General features: G+C 39.2%; 2 protein-coding genes across 2 annotated transcripts in view; one reads left to right on the top strand and one right to left on the bottom strand.

The window, feature by feature from the left end:
- The window catches only part of LOC137616640 (excitatory amino acid transporter-like), a 153,907-nt gene that overhangs the window by 118,258 nt on the left and 16,507 nt on the right, over positions 1-19,142 (bottom strand). The window lies entirely within an intron of this gene.
- Positions 1-19,142, top strand: part of Pgk (phosphoglycerate kinase) — a 33,053-nt gene that overhangs the window by 8,110 nt on the left and 5,801 nt on the right. The window contains exons 3-8 of the mRNA XM_068346549.1: positions 1,524-1,732; positions 3,688-3,887; positions 8,587-8,725; positions 9,597-9,731; positions 10,821-10,942; positions 12,065-12,265. Of these exons, the coding sequence (XP_068202650.1) occupies positions 1,524-1,732; positions 3,688-3,887; positions 8,587-8,725; positions 9,597-9,731; positions 10,821-10,942; positions 12,065-12,254 (995 nt within the window). The 3' untranslated portion in view covers positions 12,255-12,265. The remainder of the gene's footprint in view (positions 1-1,523; positions 1,733-3,687; positions 3,888-8,586; positions 8,726-9,596; positions 9,732-10,820; positions 10,943-12,064; positions 12,266-19,142) is intronic.

Genomic DNA, 19,142 nt, shown 5'->3' with positions numbered 1-19,142 from the left:
CTTCAAAGGCTGGAGGGTGGAAGTATTTGAATTCTTATCTGAAGAATTATGTGTTGAAAATATTAGATGACCCTGCTCCATAGAAGAGATTTCAGGATGCAGTGACAGCCTTGTCTCTTCTTGCGACTCGGGACTCTTCTCCCAGAACCAATCTCTTGCTGGGGTACAAGTTGACTGTGACCCAATCCAGGCTTTTGGGTGTGAGTCTGGAGTTGGAAGACTTTGTATTCGGACAATTCCGATGATGTGTTGCATCCACCAGCTAGCCCTAAAGCTCAGGCCACTGAGCAACGAGAGTCAGTTTATGCCTTTATGCAGGTTCTGTCCTGCATGAGGAAAATTAATGGAATCCGAGAACCCATGTACTCCCTTCTGTAGGAAAGAGACATGGTTCTGCTGTGCCCCACGATCTGGTAAGACCAGGCTTGAGTTAGACTGGTGGTGTCGGGGTCAATTACCAAATTCACTTTCAGATCACTGCAAAGAAGGACTCGCTAAGGGCGAGCAACTTGTCTCATTTGCTTCCTCCTCCTTTCGTCAGGCAGAAGTAGTATTACAACATTCTAAGTGATGATCCTTCTCCTTTGCCATTAGACCCACGACCGTTAGTCTTGGCTCGGGGAATGACGGTTGAGAAACTTGAGGCGCAGCAAGTGATGTTTTCAACTGCAGATGCGGCCAATATGGAGAGAATAGCAAAGGAAACTTTGCAAGCCTCTTCATGGATAGACTACTGGTTTGGCTCTATTGGTTATCTGACCGATAAGAAGGATTTGTCTGACCAAGTTAAGTGTAAGTCGGTTAAAACATTCTGCTTTCCTGGGCTAGTGCCGTGTAGTTCTTATCCCATAACGCAGCCAACCAGTAGGCTAACTGGATCTTGAAAAAGCATGATGCCGTTATTTGAAAGTTCCAGAGACAGATGGCGAAGAGAAAAGCTCTTCGTAACTCGTCGGTTGCTTGTTCTTCTCTGTTCAATACGTTTTGCTCTCCTGGGTTAGAGCCGTAGAGTTCTTAGCTTATATCACAGCCAACCAGTGGGCTACCTGGATTTTGAAAAGGCAAATTTTTCCAGCCTAGAGGAATTGGGTATCCACTCACCTTGAGGGGAGTCTCCTAATTAAAGAAACAAAGATTTGTCTTTGGGAAGAAATAATGACAAATATAGAAGTAATTTTTATTTTTCCAAACTATACAAACCTGAGTTCGTTACAGATACTTTTCTTGCCATAACCTTCCCTCTAAAAGTCCTGCTTGCAATCAAAAGTGAGGAATAGTCACTGGGTGAGTGCGTGAGTAGGGTGATTGGTCTACCCTCTGCTACCCCCGCTAGCTAGCGGAGGGTCGTTGATACCTTGCATAAAAGTTTTTATGGCTAAACCAGCTCAGTGCTGAAACATATATCTCCTAAGTAAAGAATTCATATTTGTATAATTTGGATAATACAAATTACTTGCAATTTTTTCATGATTTTTTGTTTGATCTAGGCCATTCATGACTAATTAGACAAAAATATATTTCAGGAAACAAGAACATGAAATTCACTCTTGCTCCTGTAGCTGAGGAACTAAAGAAGCTCCTTGGATGTAATGTCACATTCCTCCCAGACTGTGTAGGACCAGAAGTAGAAGCTGCTTGTGCTGATCCTGCTCCTGGGTCAGTCATATTGCTTGAAAATCTAAGATTCCATGTTGAAGAAGAAGGCAAAGGTGTTGATGCCTCAGGAGCTAAGGTTGGTTTTGTTAGTTTATTGTAGTTGTAGAATTTTTTTTTTTTTATATTGCAAAGTGAAATTTTCTTTCAAAGTTTTAGTTTGTTATATTTTTTGTAGTATTTTAGTGGGTAATATAACATAGATGCTATATTTTAATTTTGTAATATATTACAGTTTTTTACTTTTTGTAAAACACATTAAATTCAATTCATTATCTCCAATAAGTGATCATATCTAATTTAAGATTTGTTTCAACGCGAATACAATCTTTCGTCCTTTAGTAGGGTAGATTCTGATGACAGGTTTGCACGGCCAGTGAAGAATTATCGATGGTCTGAGACAGGCACCCAGTATCCATTAATGGTCCGGATCTGACAGCTTTGAGCTGCACAGACCTGTTCTCTATGTTCTACAACTGGCTTAAAGTTTTTCACATATATCTCATTTCAATATGAGTGAAAATCAACTTGGTGAAAGAAAAACTTTTCTTTTAATTCTAGGACGCTTATTTCCAGCATCAACGACGACATAATTTCTTGAAATGGGAATAAATCTCTGAGATGAGAGTGCTCTTCTCACCGGATCCTTATGTTGATACCTGCTCGCCCTTACCGGAGCACCAGCTCTTCCGAGTGCCTTGTAATAGTAGTGCTCTTCTCACCGGATCCTTATGTTGATACCTGCTCGCCCTTACCTGAGCACCAGCTCTTCCGAGTGCCTTGTAACAGTCCCCCTATAAGAGTTGAAAAAAATCAGTGTCGGGAAAAATACATTTTTCTTCTTGGAGTTAGACACAGTAATTTCATAATTTGACATTCTGAGCGCTCTAGAGAACTTTGTCTCCGAGGGTGCAGGTTTTGGTTATATCATCATTCATTTATGAACTTCGTATATTGAACGTGCACAATCTCAAGAAGAGATGGGTATGATGTTAGCTTGTCTCCCGCACACAAGCGCGCCCAAGAGAGGTAGATGTTCAAGAGTGATCGTTCTCCGTTGAGATCTAGAGATAATTGTTTTTTCCTTTTCAAAATCTTATGAAAATGAGACATTGCATTGTTGGTAAATAATAAATGTGGGCGATGTGTTTCTATAGAATTTTGCAGGGTGTCCCACATTATTAACATGTCCCCAATTTCACTTGAAGCTTGAGATTTATCACGGTCTTCCTCTTCAGTTGAAATCTCCTCTGCATTATCTTGATTCTTCTCCTTATTCAGATCAGGTACCATTTCTTTGTCACAAAGCGTTTTCAGTAATTGCATCACCTTTTAACTGCTTCTCATCAGTCCAGAAAAGCAGAAACCTTTCAGCATTAAGGACAAGGTTTTCTTCATTTCAGGTGACTACCTCCCTGATGATCCTGATCAGCTCCGACTGTGTTAGCATCTGTTTTGTCCTCGTTATTGTTCAGAATTTAACTGCATCATTTGTGGATGTCCCAGTACAAATGTGCTGCACACAATCTTTTGCTTCTTACTACCTTTCTTAATCATCTTAATGGCCATTGACGCTATACAGTACTGCTAACTTTACAACGAAGCACAAAATTTGTTCATGATGAACAATGGGGATCACAACTCGACAAAGACTATGCGGTCACACCTGTACAAAAAACATTTACAAAGACTTGCGTGAGATGATTCTTCTATTAGCTCTGCTTGGAGAGTGAAAGAGTCAGTCTCTGAGCATGGTAGTGTTGTAAGCTAATACGAAACAAAATGGGGTAAAAAGCCTGTGAATACTACTTGAATAGTGTATGGGTACTGCATAAAAGATTTCTGTGCAACTGACTTTTGCGCGTCACATGCTAGTCTCGTCAGTACTTGTCAATAAATAAAGTGTCTACAGAGGGGAATTTTTAGCTCGCAGGCAGATGCAATGCTCATTAGTCAATTTGAATTAGTATGTTATTATTATCAAGTAGTTTTTACATATTTTTAGAGCTATTTATTTACGTTAATTTCTTTCAGGTGAAAGCTGACCCTGCTAAGGTTTCCGAGTTCCGTGCCTCATTGCGCAAACTTGGAGATTTGTATGTGAATGATGCTTTTGGAACTGCCCACCGTGCTCATTCATCTATGGTAGGTGAAGGGTTTGATCAACGAGCATCAGGATTCCTTCTGAAGAAGGAATTGACATATTTTGCCAAAGCCTTGGAAAATCCAGAGAGGTCAGTCCATAATCTATTAAATTGTGATTCTAGTGTGCTTTGATATAATGATGATAATGATTATAATAAATTTTGTATAGTTTTATCCCTTGTGTGTTAGTCGTGTCATGATCTTTTCATTCTCCTCTGTTCACTGCTCTTTTTTGCTAAACTCTCTTCAGGTATAGTCTTCATCAATCTCCTTTTTCATGATTTCCCTGACTTTAATTCAGATGTTTATTTTGCTGCTTCCTTATCTACTGCTCTTCTGTCATATTCATCCCTGCACATTGCATGTTCAAGCCACCATAATCATTGTGCTCTTGGTCTGTTTCTCTGGATGGCACATCAACCTTTGGATTATGCAATTCCACTAAATTATATGTATATATATATATATAGTGCTCTTGCTAGGAATCTCACCTTTAGAAAATCTCAATTTGTTCCTATGCATTTGCAAACTTTTCATCTTTTAAAATAGTGAAGGTCTTCAGTGCAAACTAGACCAGCCACTGAATTTGTTATCGAGGTAGTTAACCTGTTCACCACACGCACCAACAGAAATCTGCCAGTTTTTTTTTTTTCCTACACCTTTCCTCCATTCAGTCTTAGTTTTTAGTTAATAAACCGAGTATTGATCACGCCACGCCTCAGGATGACCCAGTTCCTTCCTAAATAGCCACATGTGGGATTAGTAGTCGAGGTCCCAAGAGGACTACCTTTAAGGACCACCCTTCTTAGTAAGCCCTGCCTGCAGAGGTACCGCTAATCCATGAAGTCACAGCGGTACAGTATCCAGCATCTCTGCGAGTGAAATGCTTTTCATGAGGAACTACACAGGAAATGACTGTATAGCTGCAATGATCCTCTGTAGCTATCTGCCAGAGAAAGTAGGCCATCTACTGTAATTGGTGTTGTAGAAGGAATACTTCTCCCGTTGGAGCATTTCTAGCACAAATCACTGTGTTTTGATTTAAGGGCATAAACCTTTCCTCCTCGTGGGAGTTGTCTATGTTGGTAAGAAAATTCAAATAGTTTTGCAAACTTTGGTCCCCTGTAGTGGAATGCGACTCATTTTTAAGGCTCTTACGCATACCCTGTATGAGCCTTTTAGAAAATTGTAAGACCGAGATCTCACATTTTATTAGTGTTAGCATCCCCAAATTGCATTGCATTATATGTGAAATGACTCTTGCTGACTGTTAGAAGAGTCGTTCTCTTAACTTTGTGCCAGAGTTCGTCCCCAAAATCCAGGACCTGTCACGGCACAACTCCAGGGCTGAAACCTTCACCATTCCCCTTCTACCTGAAGTGTTTGGTTGTGGTAAAGAAAAGGAGTATTGTGTCCAATGAAAGATCTGTAGTTCTATCTGAAGAGGACTCAACATATCAGACCTGAGTCTTAGCATCTGTTCCTTAGCACTGATAGAACTAAGAAAGTATTATGAAAAGAACACTATCTTTCTGGCTTCTTGAGACAGTATGTAGACTATATACCTCGACTGCTGAAAGGGTCGAGGTATTGGCTTATACTAGAGCTCATGAAGTCAGGGGTATAGGTCCCTCCTTAGCCCTCAAGGAATCTTGCAGTCGGCTAGATGTTACAGGTGGAAGTTTGTAAATGCTAAACAACCTTCACAGCTTTTTACCTATGGGAGTACTGTATATCCACAAGTCTCTCAACACTTTTGTTCTTGGTCTTGTGGTAGCTGCTCAAGTAGTTGTGTACCCAGCCCAGCTCCAACATAGAGAAGAAAGCATCTTGTCTGTAGTAACATTTAATGTGAGTCCTGAATGACTTGCTCTTCTGCTTGTTCTTTTCTTTTCCTCTTTAGTAGAAGATATATTTATTCTAATGTTGTTACTGTTCCTAAAATAGTTTAATTTTCCTTGTTTCCTGTCCTCACTGGGTTACTTTCACTGTTGGACCCCTTGGGCTTATAGCATCCTGCTTTTCCAACTAGGGTTGTAGCTTAGCAAGTAATAACGATAATAACAATAACAATAGTAATAATAATAATAATAAGTCCTGGTCTTGTGGTAGCTGCTCAAGTAGTTGTGTACCCAGCCCAGCTCCAACATAGGAGAGATAGCATCTTGTGTTTAGTAACATTTAATGTGAGTCCTGAATGACTTGCTCTTCTGCTTTTTCTTTCCTTTTCCTCTCTAGTAGATTATAACTTATTGAAGCTACAACCCTAGTTGGAAAAGCAGGATGCTATAGATTTTACTTACTAAGCTACAACCCTAGTTGGAAAAGCAGGATTCTATAAGTCCAAAGGCTCCAATAGAAAAAATAGCCTAGTGAAGAAAGGAAATAAGGAGAGATTTAATAGTGTGACTGAGCGTACCCTCAAGCAAGAGAACTAACCTAAGACAGTGGAAGACCATGGTACAGAGGGTATGGCACTACCCAAGACTTATTATTATTATTATTATTATTATTATTATTATCTGATACTGAATGGTTTGAAGGAAACCTGAGTTTAATGAGAAACTAGAGAATGACAACAATGCCAAACATTCTTATATTTATTTCCATCACCAATAAACAATGTTTCAAATGTCTCTATGTTCATACTCATGTTCCTGGGTTAAAATAAAACAATATAGAGCAAGCTGTATATAAATCTTGTAAACAAGTAAAATTTAGAATGGGAAAAAGCATTTTCATGCTATTTTTAATAAGAAACTATAAATTTCTTGGTTAAGCTGTAGTTTTTTAGATTTTATGTAAATAGACTCGGATATTCTTATTTCATTTTCATGTGAGCCTCTGCATAATATTGAAAAGTTATCAAGTGAGGACGAACACTTACAATCATTGTCACAGTAGTCTCGTATGCTGGACTATAGAGGTTTGGTTAAGGCCCTCCCAGTTTGGCTGCTAATTCCCCTGTGGAGTAACAGGTTGCTACCTGCAGTACTGTGTTACTCAACCTAGGCTGTGATCTGTTTTGTGAGGGTTATGAGTTAACCTGCCTTAGGGCACCAAGTATTTGTAGATTTTTGCTCTTCGCGGCTGTATTTGTTACCTAACCCCTGTGAATGTGGTGGGCCAACTGTATTCTCTTTTTTCGTTTTGCTTCATTATATCCCCTTTCAGTTTCATCGTAAAAGCTTTCCTCTTCTTAAATGCACTGCCATCATGAGTCTCTGTTTCGCTTTCGAGACATATTGTACAGCAAAAAATGGCATAAAATTATCAAAAAAAGAGCAGTACTCTGCAAAAAACCAGAGTGCATATCGTAAACAAAGATGAACTTATGCTAAAGTGACATGTAATGCACTACTCCGCGCCAAGGCAACAGCATTAGCTGCTCTTCACTCTTGAAAGTTGTTTGTTGTATTAACGAACCAAACATCGTAAGTGAAAATTGATTTTTTTAGGTACCTTATGGGATCCCATTTGTGACGGCTATCATTGGAGTGGTTAATCTCCTCCTTTTGATAATAATAATCGTAGTGACGAATTATCGTGACTCGAGACCGTCGTAACCCAAGGATCTTCTGTATAATTGGGGTTTATTAGTAGTATTATTATTATTATTATTATTATTATTATTATTAATAATTTATTATTATTAATTGCTAAGCTACAACCCTAGTTGGAAAAGCAGAATGCTATAAGCCCAGGGGCTCCAACAGGGAAAATAGTCCAGTGAGGAAAGGAAACAAGGAAAAATAAAGTATTTTAAGAATAGTAAAATTAAAATAAATATCTTCTTTATAAACTAAAAAATTTAACAAAACAAGAGGAAGAGAAATGAGATAGAATAGTGTGCTCGAGCGTACCCTCAAGCAAGAGAACTCTATTCCAAGACAGTGGAAGACCATGGTACAGAGGCTATGGCACTACCCAAGACTAGAGAGCAATGGTTTGATTTTAGTGTCCTCCTAAAAGAGCTGCTTACCAAAGCTAAAGAGTCTCTTCTACCCTCAACAAGAGGAAAGTGGCCACTGAACAATGATAGTGCAGTAACCGCTTGGGTGAAGAAGAATTGTTTGGTAATCTCAGTGTTGTCAGTTGTATGAGGACAGAGGAGAATATGTAAAGAATAGGCCTGACTATTCGGGGGGGGGGGGGGTGTAGGCAACAGGAAAATAAACCGTAACCAGAGAGAAGGATCCAATGCAGTGCTGTCAGGCCAGTCAAAGGACGCCATACCTCTCTCGCGGTAGTATCTCAACGGGTGGCTGGTGCCCTTGCCAACCTACTACCGCAAAGCTGTATTAGATTTTTTTTTTGTAACAGTTAGCTTTTGTAGCCTTTGAACATTAGTTATACTGTATACTATGTCCCATGAGCTTGGTATGTTTTGAGTAAGACTGGCTTATATTTTTATGAATATTAATGGAGATATAGTCTTGAAAGCAAACTGGCAATATTCATAACAATATTGGAAAAATCCCTGAGTTTTGATATCTTCTACAGTGCAGCTGATATAAGCTTTGAGCAAAATTTGAATACAGAATATGCGATATTTATAGTGAAGATTGAATTTGTTATAACTTTACCATGTATGAGACTGGAATGTTATTTTTTTATTTTGCCATTTGCATATCATATTCATTATTCTGGTGAGAGGAGTTATTTATTCATTGAAATATTTTGCTTATTACTTTTACTTTTTTATATTAGGGTATACTATTTTACAATAGAGATTTTGTATTTCAATGCATACTGTACAAGATAATGTTTCACTGTTGATCATTCCAGACCCTTCCTGGCTATTCTTGGAGGAGCAAAAGTTAAGGACAAAATTCAGCTTATTGAGAACATGTTGGATAGTGTCAATGAAATGATGATTGTTGGTGGAATGGCCTTCACATTTTTGAAAGTCCTCAAAGGAATGGAGGTGAGAACTAATAAACAGAGTGAATATTATAGTTCTTAAGGGAATTGAGGGACTTATGGCTAAATTGTAGAATTTTTCCTACATGAATACAAACCATCATCTTTCAATAGAAGTATGATTTCAATGAAGCTGGAATAACCATTTAAAATTTTGTATGAGGTAAAACATAGTATGCGTATTCTGAAGAGACTAGAGAAAAATTGATGAAAAGTTAAGAGATGAACCAGCAGGATTTCATAAAAGTAATAGAGTATGCGTATTCTAAAGAGACTAGAGAGAAAAATTGATGAATAGTTAAGAGATGAACTAGCAGGATTTCATAAAAGTAGTAGTTGTACTGACCAAATTTCCATTTTAAGACATGTCTTTCAGCAATATGTAGAATATAGAAATCCACTTCTGATGGCATTTGTAGACTATGATAAAGCCGTTGATAGTGTGCATCGGCCAATCTTGTGGAGAGTCTTGCTTAATTAGGGAATTGCTAGCATTTGTTACATGATGCAATTGCATTTAAATCTTTTAGATGGAATAAATGTACAGTAGTTAATGATAGTAATGTTATGGGATGATAGCTAGCTTTGGTATAGAATCTGTTACTGTACTGTACTAATAAGGAGGCCAGACCTCTGTACAATCTGATAAGTTGAAGCATAGTACTATTTTATGAATTAAGATTTACATTAGTAGACGCAGTGATATCACTATTTTTATGAAGTCTCTCTCTCTCTCTCTCTCTCTCCTCTCTCTCTCTCTCTCTCTCTCTCTCTCTCTCTCTCTCTCTCTCTCTCTCTCTCTCTCTCTCTCTCTCTCTCTCTCTCTCATATATATTGGAGAAAAGTTCTAATTCAAAAAATATTTGTCATTCCAGATTGGTACATCCCTCTATGATGAGGATGGAGCAAAAATTGTGGACAAGTTGATGGCAAAGGCTCAGGAAAAGAATGTTCAGATACATTTCCCAGTCGATTTTGTCACTGCTGATAAGTTTGACGAGAATGCTACTGTAAGTTCACAGATAAGAAAACTTAAGGTTTTTATCCATTTTTATAATGCAAAGGCAAATTGTGACACACTTAACATTATGGGGCTCTTATTAATATCAATAGAAAGTCATAAAAAAAATATTTAGGACAGTATGTACTTGTAATAAGCAATATTCAAGCTCTTGGTTTTTGGTAAATTATTTTGAGATATAATTTGTACCATTAGCCAAATCTTTCTTTCTATAGGAATTTATCATCTATAGTTGCGTAATTTAGTTTAGTATATAACTTCACACTGCCCTAATTATTCAATTATAAAACCTGGAAAAATGCTTATACTCTTTCAACAATTACAGACTAATTTTGCCAACAAATTATTTTTATGGCTGTTTTTCTTTAGTGTATCATATTTTATGTGAGAATAGCTGTCATCAAATTGATTAAAATGAATGGTCTATGAAAAGATGGGAAGTATTGAGATGAAGTGGAGAAAATTTTAAAATAGAGGTAAAATTTGTTGGATAGTTATGCAGTCAAAGTGCTAAACTTCATTAGTAGGAAGGTTAAGCATAAAATAACTTCTTGATAGAATTAAGATATTCAGACCTATTTGTGTACCTTGTGACACTTTGACATAGCATATTTTTTCAATGTTCTATGGGGAAAAGTACTCTTATCAAATGAGAAGTTTTTCTGAGACAGATTTTTTTATAGATAAAATTCCCATTTTATATCAGCTTTGTTTCAATTACTGATTTTTGTATCCTTTTGTAATAAAGTACATTTTTTTTTCAATATGAAACAAGTGTAAAGATTTTATTTCCCATTCAATAAAAAACTAAATCTAGATCTTCATCCAAAGGCCTGTAAAAAAAATTATAAAATCTTTTCCTAGAAAAAGAAAATGATTTCATAGTTATATATATAGGCTGGGAGGAACGTAGAGAGTAGAGGTCCCCTTTTTTGTTTTGTTTCATTTGTTGATGTCGGCTACCCCCCAAAATTGGGGGAAGTGCCTTGGTATATGTATGTATGTATGTATTGTTATCATTTTGGCTACTTGTTATTTTGCAATATAAGTATACTAATGATTCCTTTATCTAAATCAGACTGGATCTGCAACAGTTGAAGGTGGAATCAAAAGTGACTGGATGGGCCTTGATTGTGGGCCAGAATCTATCAAGATCTTTGGTGAAGCTATTTCCCGAGCGAAAACTATAGTATGGAATGGGTAAGTTTTTCAATATTAATTCTGGACATTTTGATAATATGCTGTAGAAATATGTAGGACGAAGAAATTTGTATATTCAACATGGGCTTTACCAAGAATTTTTCTCTATTCTTTTATCTTTGGTAGCAAACCATGGTACAGGTATTATTAGTAGTCTTGCTTACTCTTATTTCAGTTTTAGGCTTATTGTAGCAGATGTAAATGTTAATTGAATATCTATGATAAAAGTACATATTACTTATAGTAGAAATTTCATGGAATATACATACTGTATATAATATAAAGTATATATGTCTCTCTCTCTCTCCTCTCCTCTCTCTCTCCCTCTCTCTCCTCTCTCTCCTCTCTCTCTCCTCCTCCTCTCTCTCTCTCTCCTCTCTCTCTCTCTCCTCTCTCTCTCTCTCATACACATAATTCAATTTATTTATCAATTTTTATAGAAACAGAAAAAATGTATATACCAATTTGTATATAAAGAGAGAAAAATTTGGTAAATGGATCAATTTATGTAGAAATAGAAAGAAAAATGTTTTTTTTCTCTCTCTCCTCTCTCTCCTCTCCTCTCTCATCTCTCTCCTCTCTCTCTCTCTCTCTCTCTCTCTCTCTCTCTTCTCCTCTCTCTCTCTCTCTCTCCTCTTCTCTCTCTCTCTCTCTCTCTCTCCATACATACATACACATAATTCAATTTATTTATCAATTTACATAGAAACAAGAAAAAATATATATACCAATTTATATATAGAGAAATAAATTTGGAAATGCATCAATTTATGTAGAAATAGAAAGAAAAATATTTTTGAAAATGCACCAGTTTATGTAAAAATTGATAGAGAGAGCAGGCCGTTGACCTGTGGAGATGTCGCAACAGTGGGGGGACTCCCACTAAAACCTTTTGTCTATTTCTCACTTTGCAGAGTATAGAGGCCTAAACCTATTAAGAGCAAAGAAAATGGGAAGGCAATTTTTTTTTTTTGGGGGGGGGTAAATTTTATGTAAGCCAACCTTCGAGAGAAGCAATATGAGAATCTTTTGAGTATAGAAATAGACAAATTTATCAAAATTCCATTTTTGATTTGATAGTGCTGTGTGTCTGTACCATGATTGTCATTTTATCTCCGACAGACCATGCGGTGTGTTTGAATTTGATAAGTTTGCCAATGGTACCAAGAGTGTTATGGATATGGTTGTAGATGTCACATCCAAAGGAGCCACAACCATTATTGGTGGCGGAGATACTGCAACCTGCTGCGCTAAAATGGAACACGGAAGACAAAGTATCTCATGTATCAACTGGAGGTGGAGCTTCACTTGAACTTTTGGAAGGTAAGCTTTGTTTTAAATCCTTGCGAATGTCAAACGAACTGTTGCTTTAGATAATTTATTGCTTCTCAGCCATTTGCACTCCATGGGTGCTGAGGTTAAGCCCACTAAAGCCAGAATAGATTTTTTTACTATTCCAGTCATCTAGTAATTGAGGTGTTTTTTAGCCACATGGCATATCTGCCAAGACATAGGCAGCCATTGATTCCCTCCAGGTCTCACTTGAATGGTGTGGGCACTTGGTTATTAATCATATGTTTGTGTAGGTACAATCTCTAGGGCCTTGCCTCAGATACTTAATAGAATCCTTTAAATTGGCACACAACTGGCATAAAGCTGCATTGTAATGTAGAGTAAGATTGAGAAATATTTTCCAGGAAACCAAATAGATGCTGCCTTTTGTTTATATAAGCAATTTTTGATCAAGAAATATAGTCTATTTAAAGAAAAGTTGCAACCAAAAAAAATTTTCAAGCCTACAAGTAAAGTTCATTATTGCATAACCTAATATTTTCAACGATTTCTACTTATTTTTCTCAGAGAACCTTTTTTTATTTGAATCTGTTTTCAGTAAATGGTAAACTAAAACAAATTTAATCATATGAAAATGAATGTGCTTTTCCGGCATTGAAATCTAAAAAATGAGATGGTGAATGCTGTACTGATTGCAGGGCATAATAATTGTTAAAGAAATGTAATCTCTGGTGTTTCTCAGGGATAGCGTTCCTTACCAATTATTTTCTATTTCTAGGCATGATATATGGTTTTTTTTTTCTTGAAAACCAGCTTGTCTTATGAATGCGATGTTATTATTTGCCTCAGTTGCATTTCCAGTGTATAGATTTGTAGTTGTTGAATCTGGTAATAGAGACTTGGCTATAATTGGTAGAGGATGCAAGTTCTGGTGATGAAGATGAGCCCTAACAAATTTCAAAGTGAGATATATAATTTAGTATACTGTATTTAGGACATAGATCACCCTACATTCAGATCTTTTTTGTTGGTAATATTTCTTCCACTACAGTACATGTAATGTTAAAATTATGTTATTGTTAATCGTAAATCCCTCTTGAGAATCATATACAGTTTTTTCAACTTCACATAGAGCAATTCAACATTTTTAGAGAGCTGTCTATCCTACAGAAATATTTTGATTCTTTTATTTTTGCCAAGTTTTGAATACTGTATTGCTTTTCTCTTTGGTCTTCAGCAACTTAGTCTCATCTGGAATTGACGGACAAAATATTGTATGTGCCGTATAAGCTTTTTCTTAAATCTAACCACTTTTTGTGAGATATTTTAGATTGTACCATCCACCAGGTATTATTAGATATGCAGTTGTGTAATTCCAACAGCTTGATTTTTCTTTTGTCAGTTTTATATATTTATTCATAAAATATATAAGTGTTTTGCATAATTTTCATGTTTTCTTTACTTATTTGAATAGTTCTAGGCATTACAAAGAGCAAATATATTCTGTTACATCATGAAAAAAAAAAAAATTTTCCTGAACATAAACCAGAAGTTCATATGTTATAGTTGGGCCGTACCGAGGCGCAGAGAAAATTTCTTTGCGATATCGCCCTTCCTCCACCTGGTCAAAACCAATAAGTCTGATGGCACTTTTGTCATGAGCAGGATCAACAAGAGGGTTAAAATTTCATTTTTAATCCTTTGGATGTCTAACGGTTATCGTATTTCAACCAAATCTCAAGTATGAGTTGACAGCTATTAAAATCTCCAAACCACATGCCTTTCAGTGATTCCAGAGAGCAGGTACCTGGGGGTCACTTCCTTTTGGACTGTACTCGCTAACTTGGGGAATTTTTAGCAACGGGGTTCAGATAGGATTTTTTTTTTATTTTGAAGAGAACAATGTTCTCTTTATAGGAGAAAAACCTTACCCTCCTGGCATGAATGTCAGAGGAAGTAAGTTTAGTAGGGAGCCATTATATTCATGCAAAAGTGAAGGCCAAGCTCACACTTTTTTTAACAATCGTGTAGCCACCTTCATACGGATCTTCTGGTCCGCTTGTTTTTAAGAAAGAGTATAGTATTCTTCTTTTTCTAACACCTTCCCTTGCTGTAAACACTAGGGCATTCCCATTATATTTCAATTCATATGGAGCCCTTACATTACAAGTTCAGTTCTTACTGGAAAAGAATACTTGAGAATAAGTTCAAGTATCTTCGCTTGGTTTTTAAAATCATCCTTTTTGGTTTCAGTCATAAGGGGTATGGTATCCAGTTCTGGATGTATCAAGCCTAAATCATTATTTTTTTGTATTATGATGTTCTCATTACAAACCCCCACGTTGGTACAGGCTTCCAGTCAAGGAAGGGACTGGATGCTCTCTATTGACCTGCCAGATGCATACGGTACTTCCATGTCCCTCTCCACTGAAATTCTAGGAAATACTGTACTTAAGATCCATCATTCATGCTCAGGGGCCAGGTTTTCCAATCCATGTACATATGTTTTAGGATATGCACTGGCCCACAAGTGCTCACAAGAATGATGACTTCTATGGGGGAAATGGCTACACCCTCTGGGGATTATTTTTGTGTATCTGGATGGCTGGTCAATTCTCATCTTTTCATATACAGATTTGCAAAAACTACTGCTTCATCTCTTTTGAAATTGGAAAATATAATAAATTTTACCCTTGTCTAATTCCGCCACAAACTTCTTTATTTGCGGATGACAATGGCGACGGTTCCATTTAAGGCTTCTCCCTCTGAGGGGAGACTCCAAAACTCTTTCATTCAGGAATTTAGATGTCCAAGATTCTTTCTGTTCATAGATGGACGAGCCTCCTTGTGATTGTGACATAGTTAGAGTAATTTATTCCATACTTGCAAGGTTGAAAATTAAACATGTTATTTTCATTAGTAAAATAAATTTTTGAATATACTTACCCGATAATCATGTAGCTGTCAACTCCGTTGCCCGACAGAATTCTACGGGAGGGATACGCCAGCTATCACTATACTAGAAGGGGGTGTACTCACCAGCGCCACCTGTGGCCAGGTACTGCAGTACTTCTTGTTGACACCACCTCACTTTTTCCTCGGTCCACTGGTTCTCTATGGGGAGGAAGGGTGGGTCAATTAAATCATGATTATCGGGTAAGTATATTCAAAAATTTATTTTACTAATGAAAATAACATTTTTCAATATTAAACTTACCCGATAATCATGTAGCTGATTCACACCCAGGGGGGTGGGTGAAAACCAGTGTACATGACTAAAGGATAGCTAAGTATCCCGTATTTCATATAATCAGTTATTTCAGAATAACAATGAAATAATAAGTACCTGGTAAGGAAGTCGACTTGAACCGTTACTCTGCCTTTATTAAGTTCGTCTTCCTTACTGAGCGCAGCGTTCCTCTTAGGAGGCTGAATCAACTCTAAGGTGCTAAAGTATACAGGGCTGCAACCCATACTAAAGGACCTCTACACAACCTCTAACCCAGGCGCTTCTCAAGAATGAATTGACCACCCGCCAAATCAAAAAGGATGCGGAAGGCTTCTTAGCCTACCGTAACAACCCAAAAAAAACAACAATAAAAGCATTCAAGAGAAAGGTTAAAAAAAGGTTATGGGATTAAGGGAATGTAGTGGCTGAGCCCTCACCTACTACTGCACTCGCTGCTACGAATGGTCCCAGGGTGTAGCAGTTCTCGTAAAGAGACTGGACATCTTTAAGATAAAATGATGCAAACACTGACTTGCTCCTCCAATAAGTTGCATCCATAATGCTCTGCAGAGAACGGTTCTTATTAAAGGCCATCGAAGTGGCTACGGCTCTCACTTCGTGGGTCCTTACCTTCAGCAAAGCAAGGTCTTCATCCTTCATGTGAGAATGGGCTTCTCTAATCAGAAGCCTTATATAATACGAAACTCCATTTTTGGACATGGGCATCGAAGGTTTCTTGATTGCACACCATAAGGCTTCTGACTGTCCTCGAATAGGTTTTGACCTATTAAGATAATATTTCAGAGCTCTGACAGGGCAAAGAACTCTTTCTAGCTCGTTACCTACCATGTTGGAAAGGCTAGGAATTTCAAACGATCTAGGCCAAGGACGTGAAGGAAGTTCATTCTTAGCTAAGAATCCGAGCTGTAAAGAACATGTTGCAGATTCGGATGTGAACCCAATGTTCTTGCTGAAGGCATGAACCTCACTGACTCTTTTAGCTGTTGCAAGGCAGACGAGAAAAAGAGTCTTGAGGGTAAGGTCCTTGAAGGAAGCTGACTGGAGAGGTTCGAACCTAGGAGACATAAGGAACCTTAAGACTACGTCTAGATTCCAGCCTGGAGTGGGTAAACGACGTTCTTTAGAAGTCTCAAAAGACTTAAGGATGTCTTGAAGGTCCTTGTTGGAAGAAAGGTCCAAACCTCTGTGGCGGAGAACTGAAGCCAACATACTTCTGTACCCTTTAATCGTAGGAGCCGAAAGGGATCTCTCATTCCTTAGATGTAATAGGAAGTCAGCTATTTGGGTTACAGAGGTATTGGTAGAGGAAACTGCATTGGCTCTACACCAGCTTCGGAAGACTTCCCACTTGGATTGGTAGACTCTACGAGTGGATATCCTCCTTGCTCTGGCAATCGCACTGGCTGCCTCCTTCGAAAAGCCTCTAGCTCTAGCGAATCTTTCGACAGTCTGAAGGCAGTCAGACGAAGAGCGTGGAGGTTTGGGTGTACCTTGTCTACGTGAGGTTGACGTAGAAGGTCCACTCTTAGAGGGAGAGTCCTGGGGACGTCGACCAGCCATTGTAGTACCTCTGTGAACCATTCTCTTGCAGGCCAAAGGGGAGCAACCAGCGTCAGCCGTGTCCCTTCGTGCGAGACGAACTTCTGAATGACTCTGTTGATGATCTTGAACGGTGGGAATGCGTAAAGGTCGAGATGGGACCAATTCAGCAGAAAAGCATCCACATGAACTGCTGCTGGGTCTGGAACTGGGGAACAGTACAAAGGAAGCCTCTTGGTCATGGAGGTGGCAAACAGATCTATCGTAGGCTGACCCCACAAGGTCCAAAGTCTGTTGCACACGCTCTTGTGAAGGGTCCATTCCGTGGGGATGACTTGATCTTTTCTGCTTAGGCGATCTGCTGCGACGTTCATGTTGCCCTGAATGAACCTCGTTACTAGAGTGAGGTTTAGACTTCTTGACCAAATGAGGAGGTCCCTTGCTATCTCGTACAGGTTCCTCGAATGGGTCCCTCCCTGCTTGGAGATGTAAGCCAAGGCTGTGGTGTTGTCGGAGTTCACCTCCACCACCTTGCCTAGCAGGAGGGACTTGAAGTTCATTAGGGCCATATGAACTGCCAGTAGCTCCTTGCAGTTGATGTGGAGCGTTTCCTGTTCCCTGTTCCACGTTCCCGAGCATTCCTGTCCGTTCAAGGTCGCGCCCCAGCCCGAGTCTGATGCATCCGAGAAGAGATGAAGATTGGGGGTCTGAATCGCTAACGATAGGCCCTCCTTGAGAAGGAGGTTGGTCTTCCACCACAAGAGAGTGGTCTTCATCTCTTTGGTGACAGGGATAGAGACTGCTTCGAGCGTCAAATCCTTGTCCCAATGAGCTGCTAGATGGAATTGGAGAGGGCGGAGGTGGAGTCTCCCTAACTCGACAAACAGGGCTAATGATGACAGGGTCCCTGTGAGACTCATCCACTGTCTCACCGAGCAACTGTTCCTCTTCAGCATGCTCAGGATGCAATCTAGGGCTTGGCTTATCCTTGGGGCCGATGGAAAAGCCCGAAAATCCTGACTCCGAATCTCCATTCCCAGGTAAACTATGGATTGGGAGGGAATGAGCTGGGACTTTTCTAAGTTGACTAACAGACCCAGTTCCTTGATCAAGTCTAAAGTCCAGTTGAGACTCTCCAGACAGCGACGACTCGTGGAGGCTCTCAACAGCCAGTCGTCTAAATAAAGGGAGGCTCTGATGTCCGATAAGTGGAGGAATTTTGCAATATTCCTCATCAGATGAGTAAACATCATAGGAGCTGTGCTTAGGCCAAAACACAGGGCTTGGAATTGGTACACAACCTTTCCAAAAACGAATCTCAGGAAAGGTTGGGAGTCTGGATGAATAGGAACGTGAAAGTAAGCGTCTTTCAGATCCAACGAGACCATCCAGTCCTCCTGCCTGACCGCTGCTAGGACCGACTTCGTCGTCTCCATAGTGAACGTCTGCTTGGTGACATAAGCATTGAGCGCGCTGACGTCCAGCACCGGTCTCCAACCTCCTGTCTTCTTGGCCACCAGAAAGAGACGGTTGTAGAAGCCCGGGGATTGATGGTCCCGGACTATAACCACTGCCTTCTTCTGTAACAGGAGCGACACCTCCTGGTGCAACGCTAGCCTCTTGTCCTTTTCCTTGTAGTTGGGAGAGAGGTTGATGGGAGAAGTGGTCAGAGGGGGTTTGCGGCAGAATGGTATCCTGTAACCCTCCCTTAGCCACCTGACAGACTGGGCGTCTGCACCTCTCCTTTCCCAAGCTTGCCAGAAGGTCTTGAGTCTGGCTCCTACTGCTGTCTGGAGAGGAGGAGAGTCAGTGTTTGCCTTTTGAAGTCTTGGGACCTTTCCTAGACTTGCTCCTGGAAGAGTCTGGACGGGAGCTTCCTCGGCTGGGGGCTCTGCCACGAAAGGGCGGAATAAACCTCGTAGCAGGAGTATCAGCCACTGGGGTGCGGTAAGTCCTGGGAACTGAGGGAGCAACCTTAGTCTTACGAGCTGAAGAGGCCACAAGATCATGAGTGTCCTTCTGAATCAGGGCCGCAGACAAATCCTTGATAAGCTCTTCGGGAAACAAGAACTTAGAAAGCGGAGCAAAAAGGAGTTGAGACCTTTGACAAGGTGTGAT

This window comes from Palaemon carinicauda, chromosome 22 (assembly GCF_036898095.1).
Source record: "Palaemon carinicauda isolate YSFRI2023 chromosome 22, ASM3689809v2, whole genome shotgun sequence".
In the NCBI taxonomy this organism is placed as follows: Eukaryota; Metazoa; Arthropoda; class Malacostraca; order Decapoda; family Palaemonidae; genus Palaemon; species Palaemon carinicauda.
The sequence above is the reverse complement of the archived record's forward strand: the minus strand, read 5'-3'. Positions and strand labels throughout refer to the sequence as shown.